Source organism: Pristiophorus japonicus, chromosome 6 (assembly GCF_044704955.1).
Source record: "Pristiophorus japonicus isolate sPriJap1 chromosome 6, sPriJap1.hap1, whole genome shotgun sequence".
Lineage (NCBI taxonomy): Eukaryota > Metazoa > Chordata > Chondrichthyes > Pristiophoridae > Pristiophorus > Pristiophorus japonicus.
The window spans coordinates 158,948,016-158,968,234 of record NC_091982.1 but is presented as its reverse complement, the minus strand read 5'-3'; the positions used below and the strand labels follow the sequence as shown (position 1 = coordinate 158,968,234).

General features: G+C 46.7%; 1 protein-coding gene across 1 annotated transcript in view; it reads left to right on the top strand.

The window, feature by feature from the left end:
* Nucleotides 1–20,219, top strand: part of inpp5d (inositol polyphosphate-5-phosphatase D) — a 221,667-nt gene that overhangs the window by 79,094 nt on the left and 122,354 nt on the right. Inside the window, exon 6 of the mRNA XM_070882224.1 lies at nucleotides 376–463. Coding sequence (XP_070738325.1) covers nucleotides 376–463 — 88 coding nt within the window. The remainder of the gene's footprint in view (nucleotides 1–375; nucleotides 464–20,219) is intronic.

The window sequence follows — 20,219 nt, the reverse complement described above, 5'->3', positions numbered from 1 at the left end:
TCCCCCACGGATACTGTGGCCAATCAAAATGCCTCAACTACAGTCATAGCTAAGACCAGCTAACTCAGTGCACACCAGACATCCGACCTAGAATCTGTACTGCTCAGTACCACACCCATGCAGTAAATTTGCAGGCTGCTCTGTTGCTGTGCAATTAATAGCGTTTGATGGTCACATTCCTGGACACTTCGCTGGTGGCACGTCTAGTGGGCTATGTTGGCACGTCTCTCTCTGCCATGTTCTTCACTGCCACGTGACTCCAGACAGTTTGTGCTGCTTGCTTACGGTTTAACGCAAAGGGTTGGAGGGAAATTGTCGAACACTGCTGTCTACTGTGGACCATTATCTCATCGCTTGGGTTTGCATGTGTTTCAGTGAGCTGATCCAGACGATGTCGACACTCGAGGCATCCCAGAGTCTGCTGGACAATCAGCCATCGCCTGGAGGAAGCATGCAGAACCAGGTCGGCCACCATTATAATGTACGCAGTTAAAATGATTTGCTAAACACGCGCAATGGGGTCGGTTTTAATGGCAAGCGGGTTTCTGGACAGTGGGGAAAAGGGTCAGACTCACCGGCTTCAGTTCCAGCCTGGGCTATTTTAACTCCAAGGCCTCATTTAATGGTCGCGGCCCTTTCCTGCCTGCTTCGGGCAGAATTGAAGGTGCAGAGTGGCCACCAGCAGGGAAAGATTGGATAGCCCTTGGCTTTTGGCGGGTTTGCACCTAAATGGCGAGGAGGGGGTTATGGGAGAGTCTAGCAGCGGGAAGGAGGGGTGGAGAGACTGGGGGTGGGGGTGGGTTGGGCTGCGAATCCCCTTGTGAGGGGCTGGAGGAGCACTCCTGCTCCACCTCTTCGCCCCACAAAGGAAGTTGTTCCCCTTAACCTAGAGGGCCTTCTTGTCCTTCGCACCAGCTGCTGCCTTAATTTGACCTGGCCTGATGGCTGTGGCACCTTGTCCATTCCAGCCCAAGTTAAAACCTGATCAGGGTTCTAGTAATGTAATCGGACTCTGATTCGTATAGATTTAGGAGGCTCCAGCCTGCTTTCGACAGGTGACTTGTCCGCTCCTTTAGAGCCTAAAATGGTGGGAACAGGTTGAGATCCAAGTGGGTAAGTGCCCACCAAACACCAGGCGGGTAGGGGTAAAATCGTCCCCGATGTTTCATCGCAGGGCAGTCGCACATATTAAGCTCTGGAACTCCCTCCCTAAACCTCTCCATCTCTCGACTTCTCTTTCCTCCTTTAAGACGCTCCTTAAATCCTCTTTGACCAAGCTTTTGGTCATCTACCTTTATGTGGCTCAGTGTCAAATCTGTTTGTTTTGTCTTATAACACTGCTGTGAAGCGCCTTGGGACATTTTACTACTTTAAAGGCGCTATATAAACACAAGTTCTTGTTGTTCTAATCTGGGCTCGTAATGTAACAATTACCTTTTGACATCATGAAGAAGCTGATATACCTTTAGTGTGTTTCCACTTAATGAACAGCAACTTTTAAACACGTTGAAACACTATTAGCAAGCAGTACATTTTCACCTCTGCTAAAGGAAAGAATGAGCACTGAGATATCCGCTGATGACGATCCCCATTTCCTCCATATCTGGATTGCTCACTGACTGTTTTCTCCTGCTTGTGGGATCCATTTTGAAAATGTTCCCTACTTTGTGTCTGCAGCAGGTCAGAAAGGAAGGTCTTGTCAAAACACGGCATGAAGGCCCAAGTGAGTTGCATGCGTGTCATAAGTTCCACGTTTCACAGTTCCACACTCTCTGTTTGTGTCTCACTTCTGGTTATGGAAAGACCATAAACCAATCAAATTGACACAAACAGCTAATCATTGTTCCCCGCTGAGTTTAACCGTACAAAAATAGTAGCTATAATGCCCTAGGGCCTCCTCTGCTGCTGCTACTGGTCCTCTGCTGGGACTACTTGATATCAGACAGTGATCCATAGCAACAAACATTCCTCATGTTCCATAACTGCTGTGAACTTTCTGATAGCAGTCGATCACTCTATTTCCATGGCAAGATCAAAGGGTTTTCTTCTACAATACCCTCTCCATTTTAATTCATTTCTCTCCTCTTTCTTTTCTGCCACCTTCTCACATCTTCCCTGGTGAGGGGATGCATCTTGCTCCTTGATACCCCATTCACTAAAAAGAAAGACTTGCACTTATATAGCGCCTTTCACGACCTCAGGACATCCCAAAGCGCTTTACAGCCAATGCAGTACTTTTGAAGGGAACTAAGTCACTGTTGTAATGTAGGAAATTAAGTCGAATGGTCAATGCACCAGCGGAGTCAGCCCTCCACTGGAAAACGATGCAATGCCAGTGCCATTGGAGAGACCGATCACCTCGCCGTGAGGTAGTTTCACACTACGCCGATGAAGCAGAGCTCTGAGGTAATTGGTTCCCACTAACGGCACTTGGCGTGGGGGACCTGCCGTATTTATTCTGGCCACGGGCATGCCGAGCTCTCAGCCCAACTGTACAGCCAGCAGTGTCACTGGCCTGGAGGGACCTCCTCCCAACATCAGCAAAGATGCAAAATGGCTGCCCATTTCAACTACTTAACATTAGTAACTGCACTTCAAAGTAATTCATTATTTATGAATCACTTTGGGATGTTTCCGAGCAATTTAATAAGGCACTATCTATAAATACAAGTTTATTTTTAAAAATTAGATTGGGGCCTTTGTTTTAAATCACAGACAGGCTGGATCCTACCTGCAGCTGATGGAAAACAGGAACTGTTTTACTTGCACACGTCGCTTGGGAGGCAGGTGTTCATGTTTGTTCAACCCTAGCTCTAAAATCTGATCTATTGCCGGAGGAATTAATTGTGCCCCTAGGATGTATTCTGAGGCATGCCAAGACCTGTAATCTACAGCAACATCACACCGTGCCATTTAAATCCTTCCTTAACCCATTACATCCTCTGCTGTTTCCAAATGCCACCCTGTCTGCCAACAGAAGAATTTTTAGGAACATAACAAGTTCATTAGGCCCAACAAGCCTGCCCATTTTTGACAGATCAAAAGATCATTAGACCCACCTACACACCTTCTCACCTATCCCTCAAATCCACCTATCCACCTTCTCACCATATCCCTCAAACCCACCTACCGATCTTCTCACCATATCCCTCCAACCCACCTACACACCTTCTCACCATATCCCTCAAACCCACCTACACACCTTCTCACCATATCCCTCAAACCCACCTACACACCTTCTCACCATATCCCTCAAACCCACCTACACACCTTCTCACCATATCCCTCAAACCCACCTACCGATCTTCTCACCATATCCCTCCAACCCACCTACACACCTTCTCACCATATCCCTCAAACCCACCTACACACCTTCTCACCATATCCCTCAAACCCACCTACACACCTTCTCACCATATCCCTCAAACCCACCTACCGATCTTCTCCCCATATCCCTCCAACCCACCTACTCCCCATATCCTTAAAACCCACCTACTCCTCATATCCCTCAAACCCACCTTCCTACCTTCTTCCCATAGCCCTCAAACCCACTAACCCTCCTTCTCCCCATATCCCTCAAACCCACCACCCACCTTCTTCCCATATCCCTCAAACCCACCAACCCGCCTTATAACCATACTGCTCAATTCCTTCTTTCTCCAGAAACACATCTAATTGTCTTTTGACCCCATTCATACTGTCTGCTTCAGTGTCCTTCCCTGGTACAATTTATCCACACATCAATTATCGTTGGGTTAAAAAGAGCCATCTGATTTTCCTTCTTACTGCTAAATTCCATATTTGTAACTTGTGCAAAATCAGCCAGCAATATCTTGTACTGCGTTAAGTCTCACTCGCTGTCCTCACTGACTTACATCGACTCCCTGCCCCTCAACACGCTAAATTCAAAATCTTCTAACCCCTCTGTCCAACAGTGTAGCTACTGTTAGGGGGCCTATAGACTACGCCCACCAGCGACTTTTTCTCCTTCTTATTCCTTATCTCCACCCAAACTGATTGAACATCTTGATCTTCTGAGCCAATATCGTTTCTCACTATCGTACTGATCTCATCCTTTATTAACAGTGCGACCCCACCTCCTTTTCCTTTCTGTCTGTCCTTCCGAATTGTTAAATACCTCTGAATATTTAGTTCCCAGTCCTGGTCACTTGCAACCACGTCTCTAATGGCTATCAGATCATACCCATTTGTTCTACTTGTGCTGTCAACTCATCTATTTTGTCACGAATGCTATGTGCATTCAGATAAAGGGCTTTTAAATTTGTTTTTTCACCATTTTTCCCTGCTTTGACCCCACTTTCTGATTCACCTTTATGTTTATACATTCTGTCCATTCCTGTCACGCTCTGGTTTTCATTTCCCCCTGTGCTACCCTGATCTATTGCTTTCTCCTTATTCTTTGACTTTTTACATTTTTGCCCAGCTGAATCCCCCCCCCCTGCACTAATTAGTTTAAAGCCCTCTCTACAGTCCCAGTTATTTGATTTGCCTCTCCCACCTTGGCTCAGCAGCCATTCCTTTACTCTCTTTATGCATTTATTTATTTCTTCCCTCAGTAAAGGACCTTTCGACATTTTTTACGTTAATGCTGGCATTTTTAACTTTTCAACACAATGAATAGCTTTTCCCAAGATCAGTTTTGTTAATTTCCTTCAGAATCTTTCATTTGGATCAAATCAAATCAAGCATTCTACCACGCTTGCTGTTTACAATCTCACAACCTCCACTTTTGAGCTTAGCGCCCAAACAGTAGCTAATGTAACCCCACTTTTTAAAAAAGGAGGGAAAGAGAAAACATGGAATTATAGACCGGTTAGCCTGACATCAGTAGTGGGGAAAATGTTGGAATCAATTATTAAAGATGTAATAGCAGCGTATTTGGAAAGCAGTGACAGGATCGGACCAAATCAGCATGGATTTATGAAAGGGAAATCATGCTTGACAAATCTTCTGGAATTTTTTGAGGATGTAACTAGTAGAGTGGATAAGGGAGAACCAGTGGATGTGGTGTATTTGGACTTTCAAAAGGCTTTTGACAAGGTCCTACACAAGAGATTAGTGTGCAAAATTAAAGCACATGGTATTGGGGGTAATGTATTGACATGGATAGAGAACTGGTTGGCAGATAGCAAGCAGAGAGTAGGAATAAATGGGTTCTTTTCAGAATGGCAGGCAGTGACTAGTGGGGTACCGCAAGGTTCAGTGCTAGGACCCCAGCTATTTACAATATACATTAATGATTTAGATGAAGGAATTGAATGTAATATCTCCAAGTTTGCAGATGACACTAAGCTGGGTGGCAGTGTGAGCTGTGAGGAGGATGCTAAGAGGCTGCAGAGTGATTTGGACAGGTTAGGTGAATGGGCAAATGCATGGAAGATGCAGTATAATGTAAATAAATGTGAGGTTATCCACTTTGGTGGCAAAAACAGGAAGGCAGAATATTATCTGAATGGTGACAGATTAGGAAAAGGGGAGGTGCAATGAGACCTGGGTGTCATGGTACATCAGTCATTGAAAGTTGGCATGCAGGTACAGCAGGCGATGAAGAAGGCAAATGGCATGTTGGCCTTCATAGCGAGAGGATTTGAGTATAGGAGCAGGGAGGTCTTACTGCAGTTGTACAGGGCCTTGGTGAGGCCACACCTTGAATATTGTGTACAGTTTGGTCTCCTAATCTGAGGAAGGACATTCTTGCTATTGAGGGAGTACAGCGAAGGTTCACCAGACTGATTCCCGGAATGGCAGGACTGACATATGAAGAAAAACTGGATCAACTAGGCTGATGGAATTTAGAAGAATGAGAGCAGATCTCATAGAAACATATAAAATTCTGACGGGATTAGACAGATTAGATGCAGGAAGAATGTTCCCGATGTTGGGGAAGTCCAGAACCAGGGGTCACAGTCTAAGGGTAAGGGGTAAGCCATTTAGGACCAAGATGAGGAGAAACTTCTTCAATCAGAGAATTGTGAGCCTGTGGAATTCTCTACCGCAGAGCGTTGTTGAGGCCAGTTCGTTAGATATATTCAAAAGGGAGTTAGATGTGACCCTTACGGCTAAAGGGATCAAGGGGTATGGAGAGAAAGCAGGAATGGGGTACTAAAGTTGCAAAAATGATCAGCCATGATCATATTGAATGGTGGTGCAGGCTCGAAGGGCTGAATGGCCTACTCCTGCACCTATTTTCTATGTTTCTATGTTTCTATGTTATTTCCGGTGTTGGCGGTAAAAATGAGTTTTCAGATTGCCAGCTTCTCGCCTATTCTCAAAACACCTAGTTTACATTTTTGAAAATGGACGTTACCGCGAGCGATACCAAATGGGTGGTGGCGTTAAATTTTTCTGACCTTCTGCGTAAAATGAGGCCGTCCTTAATAATGGCATGGCAATGCTCCATTCCCGCGATTCTGGAGGTCAGGGGTCACTATGACATGCGTAGAAAAAGAGACAGAGAGGGAGCTCAGAGGCACTGAAAGCGTATGTGGCTGTGGTGTGTGTTTGTTTGGCTGTTGTGGGAGGCACGACAGAGATTCACCAGCAGCAAAAAGCTCACTAAGTACCAAGAACATAGTTGGCACCGAGTTTTTATCCAACAAATAACATAAAATGGAAGGGATGGAGGAGGCCCAGGAGCTGGTAGCCACTGGTGGCAGAGGGCTCCCAGTGGTCCCGGAGCACCGCGCTGCACCCCAAGGTGACGCACCCCTATTGCCAACCACACCTGAGAGCCAGCAGCAACATCTTGCTTATGGCTCGGAGCACGCTCCCACCGCGGGACCATCCGCTCCCGTATCCGTCCAAGCAGTGCTTCGGGCGTCACCCTCCCCCCCTCCAATGAAGCATCGCCTGAGGACCTCCTCGGCCAGGCGGCTTGGAGTCAGGAGGGTATGGGGAAAGGGTAGAGGTGGGGAGAAGAAGCGGGCTGGGGGGGTGCGGGGAAGGGTTGGTTTGTACAGAAATTCTGATGATTTCAGACTAATGTTCGGTTTAAATGTTTTTTATTTAACAAAACCTTGCAGCACATTGGCTCGGATAGCTGCACCATTACACGCTGGTGATTCCTTAACATCAAAGGGTATAATCACACTCAACTTCAATCAATTTAAACTTTAACTGTCACCAACGTGATGCCCACCATTGATGTATAACCTGCACACCCAGCAGTGTGTCAGCCTTGTAAATAACACCAATGTTCTTTCAGGCAAAGCGATCATTGATGAACTCCTGATGTAATGCTCTTGCAGCTATCATGCCACCATGGCCCTTTCATGCGGTCTACAGGGGGGCGGGGGCATGGCTTCAGCATCAGCCTGATTGTCTGGGCCGATGTCAGTGTTCGCCTCCTCGTCCTCCTCTTCCTCTCTCTGGTGAGGTGGACTGTCAGGCTCATCAGGCAATTCTTGTCCCCTCCTGATAGCCAAGTTGTGTAGCATGGAGCACATCACCACAAATTGAGCTACCTGCTCAGAGTGGTATTGGAGCTCGCCTCCTGAGTGGTCCAGGCATCTGAAGCGCTGCTTCAGTACTCCAATGGTTTTCTCCACAATATTGCGAGTTTCTCTCGTTGTATCGCCTCTTGGCCTCGGTGTGGGTGTCACGCAGGGGTTCATCAGCCAGGTGGTGAGGCCATATCCTTTGTCCCCAAACAGCCAGCATTGACCTTGTGGCTCATTGTTAAACAAGTCAGATACAGTGCTCTCACGCAGGATGTGAGCATCATGGACGCTACCCTGAAATTGAGCATTCACTGCCAGTATAATTTGCTGGTGGTCGACAACCAGCTGGACATTCAGGGAGTGGAATCCCTTGTGGTTCTTGAAAACCTCAGCATCCTGAAACAGTGCCCGCATCGCGATGTGCGTACAGTCTATTGCTCCCTGCACCTTGGGGTTGAAGCACAGCAGCCTTTTAAAGGACGCGACATGTGATCTACAACATGGCGTCCATAACGCTGTGATTCATCCCGGTTAGTTCTACTTTTTGTGGGCGTTTTTTTGGGCGAGCGATATTGTAAGTGAAATGTGTGCGAGGTGGTGAAATTGACGATGGGCGATCACCATGGCCGCTAGTTTGGGTAAATATGCTCTTTACGACAAAAAACAGTCGGCGAGAGTTAGTATTGAATCTCGGCGGTAATTCCGTGCGGAAAGTAACGCTGGGCGATATTATGGGCGTTGAATTCGCCCATCCTGCTGATTCTGCCCCAAAAAAGTGGGCGGGCGGTATTTTTTTTGTCGCCGTTAACCACAAGGGGAAAGTAGAGCTCGCCGATAAGTTTCCGAAAAATGCCCGGCAGTTTCCATTTTGTGCCAAAATGGGTGATATATGGGCGTTATACTTCATTTCAGCGGTAAAATGGGCGTTAAGGGGGTGTTAAGCAGGCAAAAAAAGTGGAGGTTCGAGCCCAAAGTCTCCTCTTTTCCAAAGCGAACAAACCCCACTTCTTTAAGTTTTCCTCAGAACTCGAATTACTGTACCCATGGAATTTGTCTGCGTTTCACTTCAACAGTGCATGTTATTAAAGAATAATTGAAGAGAGGTGCAGCACTACAGACCACTTCCTGCTGCGGCTAACTGTAACACAGACTGCCATTTAAATAAAACACTAATCTCTCTTTTAATCTCACTGCAGCTCAGCTGAACAGGGTTTGCATGTCGTCCTCCTTTGATGCTCAGCAACCAGTAACGCTAGCTTCAGTAAAAATAGCTCAAGGGGGAAGTCTTGGCCAACAATGAATGGGTATCACACAGCTTCCTCTGCTGCTTTCACATGATATTCTGTTCTTCCCAAAGTGAGACTGTGATGTCCAGTCACACTCCCCACAAAACCTATAAAGTTTTATATTTCAATGACGGCCAGCCTCCTGAGGGTGGTGACCTTTTGGTCGGGTACGTTCTGTGGCAGCTGGCTCTCCTTCTTGTTCATTGGTAAACCGAGGCAGTGACTGTCAGTAGGCCATCTGACTGTGGAGGCCATCACTGCTGAATCCTGTGCATTTTTCAGCAAGGGGCTGTGGATTGTTGATGCACAGGAGAGGGAACCCTGACTTCTTCCTCCATCCCCGCCGTTGCCCCCTCCCCTCCCCCCCCCCCCAACCTCCGCCAACATTTCCCATGGCCCAGGTGGCTATGAGACCAGTTGTAGCTCCTTTCCAACCAAGTCCCGTTCACCCAACACCCCTATGCTCGCAAACGTACATTGTCTCCCACTTAAGCAACGCCATGATTTTAAAATTCTGATCCTTGTTTTCAAATCCCTCCATGGCCTCGCCCCTCCCTCTCTCTGTAATCTCCTCCACCTCTGGGCTCTCACTATCCTCCGATCTGTCGCTATCCTCCGATCTCTGGGCTCTCACTATCCTCCGATCTCCCGCTGTCCTTCGATCTCTGGGCTCTCACTATCCTCCGATCTGTCACTGTCCTCCGATCTCTGGGCTCTCACTATCCTCCGATCTCCCGCTGTCCTTCGATCTCTGGGTTCTCACTATCCTCCGATCTGTCGCTGTCCTTCGATCTCTGGGCTCTCACTATCCTCCGATCTGTCACTGTCCTCCGATCTCTGGGCTCTCACTATCCTCCGATCTGTCGCTGTCCTCCGATCTCTGGGCTCTCACTGTCCTCCGATCTCCCGCTGTCCTTCGATCTCTGGGCTCTCACTATCCTCCGATCTGTCGCTGTCCTCCGATCTCTGGGCTCTCACTATCCTCCGATCTGTTACTGTCCTCCAATCTCTGGGCTCTCACTATCCTCCGATCTGTCGCTATCCTCCGACCTCTGGGCTCTCACTATCCTCCGATCTGTTACTGTCCTCCAATCTCTGAGCTCTCACTATCCTCCGATCTGTCGCTGTCCTCCAATCTCTGGGCTCTCACTATCCTCCGATCTGTCGCTATCCTCCGACCTCTGGGCTCTCACTATCCTCCGATCTGTCGCTGTCCTCCGATCTCTGGGCTCTCACTATCCTCCGATCTGTCGCTGTCCTCCGATCTCTGGGCTCTCACTATCCTCCGATCTGTTACTGTCCTCCAATCTCTGGGCTCTCACTGTCCTCCGATCTCCCGCTGTCCTTCGATCTCTGGGCTCTCACTATCCTCCGATCTGTCGCTGTCCTCCGACCTCTGGGCTCTCACTATCCTCCGATCTGTCGCTGTCCTCCGATCTCTGGGCTCTCACTATCCTCCGATCTGTCGCTGTCCTCCGATCTCTGGGCTCTCACTATCCTCCGATCTGTTACTGTCCTCCAATCTCTGGGCTCTCACTGTCCTCCGATCTCCCGCTGTCCTTCGATCTCTGGGCTCTCACTATCCTCCGATCTGTCGCTGTCCTCCGACCTCTGGGCTCTCACTATCCTCCGATCTGTCGCTGTCCTCCGATCTCTGGGCTCTCACTATCCTCCGATCTGTCGCTGTCCTCCGATCTCTGGGCTCTCACTATCCTCCGATCTGTTACTGTCCTCCAATTTCTGGGCTCTCACTGTCCTCCGATCTCCCGCTGTCCTTCGATCTCTGGGCTCTCACTATCCTCCGATCTGTCGCTGTCCTCCGATCTCTGGGCTCTCACTATCCTCCGATCTGTTACTGTCCTCCAATCTCTGAGCTCTCACTATCCTCCGATCTGTCGCTGTCCTCCGATCTCTGGGCTCTCACTATCCTCCGATCTGTTACTGTCCTCCAATCTCTGAGCTCTCACTATCCTCCGATCTGTCGCTGTCCTCCGATCTCTGAGCTCTCACTATCCTCCGATCTGTCGCTATCCTCCGACCTCTGGGCTCTCACTATCCTCCGATCTCCCGCTGTCCTTCGATCTCTGGGCTCTCACTATCCTCCGATCTGTCGCTATCCTCCGACCTCTGGGCTCTCACTATCCTCCGATCTGTCGCTGTCCTCCGATCTCTGGGCTCTCACTATCCTCCGATCTCCCGCTGTCCTTCGATCTCTGGGCTCTCACTATCCTCCGATCTGTCACTGTCCTCCGATCTCTGGGCTCTCACTGTCCTCCGATCTCCCGCTGTCCTTCGATCTCTGGGCTCTCACTGTCCTCCGATCTCCCGCTGTCCTCCGATCTCTGGACTCTCACTGTCCTCCGATCTCCCGCTGTCCTCCGACCTCTCATTGTCCTCCAACCTCTCGCTGTCCTCCAACCTCTCGCTGTCCTCCAACCTCTGGGCTCACACTGCCCTCTGACCTCTGGGCTCTCACTGTCCTCCGACCTCTCATTGTCCTCCAACCTCTCGCTGTCCTCCGACCTCTCATTGTCCTCCAACCTCTCGCTGTCCTCCAACCTCTCGTTGTCCTCCGACCTCTCGCTGTCCTCCGACCTCTGGGCTCACACTGCCCTCTGACCTCTGGGCTCTCACTGTCCTCTGACCTCAGGGCTCCTGCTGCCCTCCGACCTCTCGCTGTCCTCTGATCTCCCGCTATCCTTCGACCTCTCGCTGTGCTCCGACCTCTTCTGGCCCCCGACCCCGCCGCGGGGCTCCACCTCGCACTGAGCCGTCAACCAATCCACTACCTGGGATGCTGTGACGTTCGCTTTGTTGCTTGCTTTGCCATCATTGCACTCTCAAGCTGGCTTGCGCTGCTCCCTGCAGTAGCTGGATCCTGCCGATGCTGCACTGGGTCCTGGGGCTCTCCTCCTTTATGCCTGCTGCCCCGATCACCTATATGGCTCAGAGACATGGACTGTGTACAGCAGACACCTCAAAACACTGGAGAAGCACCACCAATGCTGCCTCCACAAGATCCTGCAAATTCATTGACACAATAGGCGTACCAACGTCAGTGTTGTCGCTCAGGCCAATATCCCCAGCATCGAAGCACTGATCACACTCGATCAGCTCCGCTGGACAGGCCACATCATCTGCATGCCTGACACGAGACTCCCAAAACAAGCGCTCTACTCGGAACTCCGACATGGCAAGCGAGCCGCAGGTGGACAGAGGAAACATTTCAAGGATATCTTCAAAGCCTCCTAGAAAAAATGTAACATCCCCACGACACCTGGGAATCCCTGGTCCAAGACCGCCCAAAGTGGAGGAAAAGCGTCCGGGAGAGTGCTGAGCACCTCAAGTCTCATCACCGAGAACAAACTGAAACCAAGCGTCGATAGCAGAAGGAGCGTGCGGCAACCCAGGCACCCCACTCACCTGTTCCCTTAACCACCGTTTGCCCGACCTGTGACAGAGACTGTAGGTTCCGCATTGCACTCTTCAGTCACCTGAGAACTCATTTCTTGTGTGCAAGCAAGTCATCCTCGACTCCGAGGGACTGCCTATGATGATGATGAATCTCCTCCAGCCCCACAACCCTCCGAGATATCTGCACTCCTCTGCCCTCTTGAGCTTCCCTGATTATCTTCACTCAACCTTTGGTGGCTGTGACTTCTGTTACCTCGGCCCTAAGCTCTGGAATTCCTTCCTGTAATGTATGCACCTGTGAGTATGCTCACAGGTTGGTAGAGCTGTTGAATTGTGAGTGGCTTAGCCAGTCATGTGATGTTCACAAGACTCAATAAAACCCCAGTTAGTTGGGTTTAGGGGATCCACGATGAGGTATGTAATTGTGAGCCTAGTGGATGAACTGGTAATGTGTAATGTGATTGTTAAACCTTTGTTAATAAACCAACTAGTTCTTAATAGCAAAAACCCTTAAAGCAAATACATTACACCTGCCTCAACCTCTCCACCTCTCTTTCCTCCTTTAAGATGCTCCTTAAAACCTACCTCTTGGTCATCTCTCCTTATTTCTCCTTATGTGGCTCGGTGTCAAATATTTTGCCTTATAATACTCCTGTGAAGCGCCTTGGGATATCTTACCACATTAAAGCCACTATATAAATACAAGTTGTTGTTGTATGGTCAGACAGTCACAGTCCTCTGTTGTTAATGGGCGGGAACTGGTTGCCTAAAAGCTGCACCACACTACCGTCTACTGTTACTCTTTCTATCCTCCAAATTCCTCCATTACACTCCTCTAAAGCATTGACTCATGCTGGACTGGTACCTGGAGTCTCCAAGAATTAAAGATGAATCTCCTGGTCACTGCTGTGAGCAACTCGGGAGGAAAATCATAGGAGCATTAAAATAAATGGTGTGTTTTTTCATTTTCTTTCAACACTTCTGTTTATTAGTTACAAATATATTGGAGGGTAAAGGTGTGTGTTGGACGGTGTGGGATAGTTGCAGGTGACAGATCATGTGATGAAGCTTCCAGGAATATGTCCAACCAGAGTTAACTTGACAACCCTCATCATATCTGTTAAATGATAATCTTGTGAGACGGTCTTATTCCTGTCAGAATCTTTGTTTATGCCCCGGTGTCATCTGGCGCTTCTATCCTTTTTACTTCAAACGGTTACTCAGTCATAGAATCATCGAAATTTAAGGCACAGAAGGAGGCCATTCGGCCCATTGTGTCTGCCGGCTGTAACAGAACTATCCAGCCTAATCCCACTTTCCAGCTCTTGGTCCATAGCCTTGTAGGTTACGGCACTTCAAGTGCACATCCAAGTACTTCTTAAATGCGATGAGGGTTTCTGCCTCTACCACCCTTTCAGGCAGTGAGTTCCAGACCCCCACCACTCTTTCCTCAACTCCACTCTAAGGGAACTAGGTCCTTCCTATCCACTTTATTGAGGCCCTTCATAATGTTATACACCTCAATTTAATCTCCCCTCAGCCTACTCTGTTTCAAAGAAAACAAACTCAGCCTATTCAATCTTTCCTCATAGCTAAAATTCTCCAATCCTGGCAACATCCTCGTAAATCTCCTCTGTACCCTCTCGAGTGCGATCGCATCTTTCATGTGACCAGAACTGCACGCAGTACTCTAGTTGTGGCCTAACTAGTGTTTTATACAGTTCAAGCATAACCTCCTTGCTCTTATATTCTGTGCCTTGGCTGATAAAGGAAAGTATCCCGTATGCCTTCTTAACCACCTTATCTACCTGTCCTGCTACCTTCAGGGATTTGTGGACATGCACTCCAAGGTCCTTCTGTTGTTCTACATTTCTCAGTATCCTACCATTTATTGAGTATTCCCTTGCTTTGTCAGCCCTTCCCAAATGCATTGCCTATCCTTCAAACCTAAACCTTTGAATTATCCACACATTGGGTGCTGTAGGTGCACTGTGTGCCACTATGAAGGGTCTCCACACAATGCTGAAGGTTATCGAGGAGATACCTGTCCACTGACTGATGTCTCCTTACTCTTTATGCATTCAAAGTGTTGTAGCATAGGCAGCAGCCATTTTGTGTTAAACCCCTGTACAGTGCCATTGTGACGTTCACTCATTGGAGGTTAACTTATATTTAATAGGATTAACATAAGAACATAAGAACTAAGAAATAGTAGCAGGCGCAGGCTATTTGGCCCCTGGAGCCTGCTTCGCCATTCAATAAGATCAAGGCTGATCTACCATAACTCCGCCTTCCCGCACTATCCCCATATCCCTTGATTCCCTTCGTTCCCAAAAATTTATCGACCTCTGCCTTGAATATACTCAACGACTGAGCATCCACAGCTCTCTGGGGTAGAGAATGCCAAAGATACACAGCACTTTGAGTGAAGAAATTTATCATGGCTAATATTTATCCCTCAATCAACATAACAAAAACAGATTATCTGGTCATTATCACATCGCTGTTTGTGGGAGTTTGCTGTGCCAAATTGGCTACCACCTTTCCACAGTGACTACATTCCAAAAGTACTTCATTGGCTGTAAAGCGCTTTGAGACGTCCGGTGGTCGTGAAAGGTGTTATATAAATGCAAGTCTTTACTTTCTTTTTCCTCCTCTCCTAAATGGCCAACCCTTTATTTTGAGACTTTGACCCCATGTTTTAGATTCCCTAGCCAGGGGAAACATCTTCTCATCATTAACCTTGTCAAGCCCCTGAAGAATTTTTTATGTTGCAATTACATCACCTCTCATTCTTCTGAACTCCAGGGAATATAGGCCTATTCTATTCAATCTCTCCTCAAAGGGCAATCCCCTCATCCCAGGAAGCAGTCTAGTGCACCTTTGTTGCATTCCCTCTAAGGCACTACTTTCCTTAGGTAAGGAGACCAGAAATGTACACAGTACCACAGGTGTGGTCACACCAATGTCCTGTATAATTCTTATGCTCTAATCCCTTTGTTACAAAAGCTAATATACAATTTGCATTCCTAATTGCTTGCTGTATTTGCATGTTAACTTTCTGTGATTCATGTACAAGGACAGTCTCTCTGAATGCATTTCCCAGTCTCTCACTATTCAAAAAATATTCTGCTTTATTGTTTTTCCTACCAAAGTGGATAACTTCACATTTCCCCACATTGTATTATATTTGCCATGTTCTTGCCCATTTAGTCAACCTGTCTATATCTCTCTGCAGCTGCTTTGCATCTTTCTCACAGCTTTCTTTTCCACCTAACTTAGTATCATCAGCAAACGTGTATAAATTACACTCAGTCCCTTCATCTAAATCATTAATATAGATTGTAAATAGCTGAGGTCCCAGCACTGATCCTTGCGGTACCCCACTAGTTACAGCCTGCCAACCCGAAAAAGTCCAGTTTATCCCTACTCTCTGTTTTTTGTCCATTAACCAATCCTCAGTCATTGCCAATATATTACCCCCAATGCCATGAGTACTAATTTTGTGTAATAACCTCTTGTGTGGCACCTTATTGAATGTTTTTTGAAAATCCAAATACATGACATCCACTGGTTCCTCCTTATCCATCCTACTAGTTACATCTTCAAAAAACATTGCCAAACACAATTTCCCTTTCATAAAACCATGTTGAATCTGCCTAATCATATGACGATTTTCTCAGTGCCCTGTTACCACATCCCTAATAATAGATTCTAGCACTTTGCCTACTACCGATGTCAGGTTAACTGGCCTATAGTTCCCCATTTTTTCTCTTCCTCCTTTTTTAAATAGCGGGGTTATGTTTGCTAACTTCCAATTCTTGGGGACTGTTCTAGAATCTAGTGAGTTCTGGAAGATTAATACCAGTGCATCGACTATCCCTTTTAAAACCGGAGGATGCAGGTCATCAGGTCCAGGGGATTTATTGCCATAGTCCCATCAATTTCTCCAGTACTGTACTTTGCTTTCACTTATATTGATTTCTTTAAGTTCCTCATTCTCTCTAGACGCTTGGTTCCCCACTATTTCCGGAATGGTTTTTGTGTCTCCTACTGTGTAGACAGATACAAAGTATTCATTTTATGTCCCTGCCATGTCCTTATTGCCCGTTATAATTTCTCCTGTCTCTGCCTCTAATGGGCCCACGTTTACTTTCACTAATCTCTTCTTAGTTACATACCTATAGAAACGTTTACAATCTCTTTTTATATCTCTTGCTTATTTACTCTCATATTCTTTTTTCTCTTTCCTGATCAATTTCTTGGTCCTCCTTTGCTGAATTCTAAAATCTTCCCAATCCTCAGGCTTACTGCTCTTTTTGACAACATTTTCAGCCTGTTCCTTTGATCTAATACTATCTTTAACTTCTCTTGTTAGCCACAGTTGGACCACTTTTCCCGTGGGATTTTTGCGCCTTAAAGGAATGTATATTTGTTGTAAATTATGTATTATTTAAATGCTAGCCATTGCTTGTCTACCATCATACCTTTTAATGTAGTTTCCCAATCTACCTTAGACAATTCGCTCCTTATACCGATGTAGTTTGCTTTGTTTAGGTTTAAAACCCTAGTTTCGGACTTTTACTAAATCGCTTTCAAACTCAATATAAAATTCTATCATATGATAGTCACTCTTCCCTAAAGGTCTCTTTACAACAAGGTTATTTATTAACCCTTTCTCATTGCACAAATACTAGATCTAAAAAAGCCTGTTCCCCAGTTGGTTGCTCAGTATACTGATCTAGAAAACTGTCTTGTGTGCATTCCATGAACTTGTCCTCCATGCTATTGCTGCAAATTTGGTTTGCCCAGCCTATATGTAGATTAAATTTCCCCATGATTACTGTATTACCCTCTAATTTCCTGATTTATACTCCACCCTACATTACAACTTCATTTTGGGGGCCTATAAACAACTCCCACCTGATGTTTTCTGCCCCATGCTGTTTCTTAGCTCCACCCAAACTGATTCTACTTCTTGATTTTCCGAGCTAAGATCCTTTCTCTCTATCTTCTTTATCCCATCTTTTATTATCAGGGCTACCCCTCCTCCTTTTTCATTTTGCCTATCTCTTCTAAAAGTTAAGTATCCTGGAATATTTAGTTCCTAATCTTGATCACTTTGCAACCACGTCTCTGTATTAGATCAAAACTATTCATTTCTATCTGCGGTATTAATTCACCTATTTTGTAGTGAATACTTTGTGCATTCAGATATGATGCCTTTAGCTTTGACTTTTTTCAAATTTTCTCTGATGTCACCTTAGTCAATGATGCCCTATTACCTTTGTTACTCTCTCTGTCCCTTCCTGACCCACTCTGCTTATTTTTATCCAAAACTCTGCTCTGCTCTAGTGTCTTGACATTTCTCTTGCTGTTTTTAAATCGACTCTTTCCTGAATCATCCCACCTTAGTTTAAGCCCTGTCCACTGCGTTAGTTATTCGATTTGCCAGGACACTGGTTCCAGCCCGGTTTAAGTAGAGCCTGTCCCAACAGAGCAGCTCCCTCTTTCCCCAGTACTGGTGCCAGTGCCCCATGAAACAAAACTCCTGTCTCCCACACCACTCTCTGAGCCACGTATTTAACCTTCTAACCTGCTTATCTCGATACCAATTGGCGCGTGGCTCAGGTAACAAGCCAGCGATTATTACCTTTGAGGTTCTGCTTTTAATTTGGACCCCAATTCCTCAAACTCTCTCAGCAGAACCTCATTCCTAGTTCTACCTATGTCATTGGTTCCTATGTGGACCACGACAACCCCTCCCACTCCAAGTTCTTCTCCAGCTGCGAGGAGATGTCTTTAACCCTGGCACCTGGAAGGCAACACAACCTTCGGAACTCCCGGTTGCGGATGCAGAGAACAGTATCTATCCCTCGGACTATACTATACTGTAACTTTGAAGGTATGAGGCGTGAATTGGCTAGGATAGATTGGCGAATGATACTTAAGGGGTTGACTGTGGATGGGCAATGGCAGACATTTAGAGGCCGCATGGATGAATTACAACAATTGTACATTCCTGTCTGGCGTAAAAATAAAAAAGGGAAGGTGGCTCAACCGTGGCTATCTAGGGAAATCAGGGATAGTATTAAAGCCAAGGAAGTGGCATACAAATTGGCCAGAAATAGCAGCAAACCTGGGGACTGGGAGAAATTTAGAACTCAGCAGAGGAGGACAAAGGGTTTGATTAGGGCAGGGAAAATGGAGTACGAGAAGGAGCTTGCAGGGAACATTAAGGCGGATTGCAAAAGTTTCTATAGGTATGTAAAGAGAAAAAGGTTAGTAAAGACAAATGTAGGTCCCCTGCAGTCAGAATCAGGGGAAGTCATAACGGGGAACAAAGAAATGGCAGACCAATTGAACAAGTACTTTGGTTCAGTATTCACTAAGGAGGACACAAACAACCTTCCGGATATAAAAGGGGTCAGAGGGTCGAGTAGGGAGGAGGAACTGAGGGAAATCTTTATTAGTCGGGAAATTGTGTTGGGGAAATTGAAGGGATTGAAGGCCGATAAGTCCCCAGGGCCTGATGGACTGCATCCCAGAGTACTTAAGGAGGTGGCCTTGGAAATAGCGGATACATTGACAGTCATTTTCCAACATTCCATTGACTCTGGATCAGTTCCTATCGAGTGGAGGGTAGCCAATGTAACCCCACTTTTTAAAAAAGGAGGGAGAGAGAAAACAGGGAATTATAGACCGGTCAGCCTGACCTCAGTAGTGGGTAAAATGATGGAATCAATTATTAAGGATGTCATAGCAGCGCATTTGGAAAATGGTGACATGATAGGTCCAAGTCAGCATGGATTTGTGAAGGGGAAATCATGCTTGACAAATCTTCTGGAATTTTTTGAGGATGTTTCCAGTAAAGTGGACAAAGGAGAACCAGTTGATGTGGTATATTTGGACTTTCAGAAGGCTTTCGACAAGGTCCCACACAAGAGATTAATGTGCAAAGTTAAAGCACATGGGATTGGGGGTAGTGTGCTGACGTGGATTGAGAACTGGTTGTCAGACAGGAAGCAAAGAGTAGGAGTAAATGGGTACTTTTCAGAATGGCAGGCAGTGACTAGTGGGGTACCGCAAGGTTCTGTGCTGGGGCCCCAGCTGTTTACATTGTACATTAATGATTTAGACGAGGGGATTAAATGTAGTATCTCCAAATTTGTGGATGACACTAAGTTGGGTGGCAGTGTGAGCTGCGAGGAGGATGCTATGAGGCTGCAGAGTGACTTGGATAGGTTAGGTGAGTGGGCAAATGCATGGCAGATGAAGTATAATGTGGATAAATGTGAGGTTATCCACTTTGGTGGTAAAAACAGAGAGACAGACTATTATCTGAATGGTGACAGATTAGGAAAAGGGAAGGTGCAACGAGACCTGGGTGTCATGGTACATCAGTCATTGAAGGTTGGCATGCAGGTACAGCAGGCGGTTAAGAAAGCAAATGGCATGTTGGCCTTCATAGCGAGGGGATTTGAGTACAGGGGAAGGTAGGTGTTGCTACAGTTGTACAGGACCTTGGTGAGGCCACACCTGGAGTATTGTGTACAATTTTGGTCTCCTAACTTGAGGAAGGACATTCTTGCTATTGAGGGAGTGCAGCGAAGATTCACCAGACTGATTCCCGGGATGGTGGGACTGGATCAACTGGGCTTGTATTCACTGGAGTTCAGAAACGTTTAAAATTCGCTCATGGAAACGTTTAAAATTCTGACGGGTTTCGACAGGTTAGATGCAGGAAGAATGTTCCCAATGTTGGGGAAGTCCAGAACCAGGGGTCACAGTCTAAGGATAAGGGGTAAGCCATTTAGGACCGAGATGAGGAGAGATTTCTTCACCCAGAGAGTGGTGAACCTGTGGAATTCTCTGCCACAGAAAGTGGTTGGGGCCAATTTACTAAATGTATTCAAAAGGGAGTTAGATGAAGTCCTTACTACTCGGGGGATCAAGGGGTATGGCGTGAAAGCAGGAAGGGGGTACTGAAGTTTCATGTTCAACCATGAACTCATTGAATGGCGGTGCAGGCTAGAAGGGCTGAATGGCCTGCTCCTGC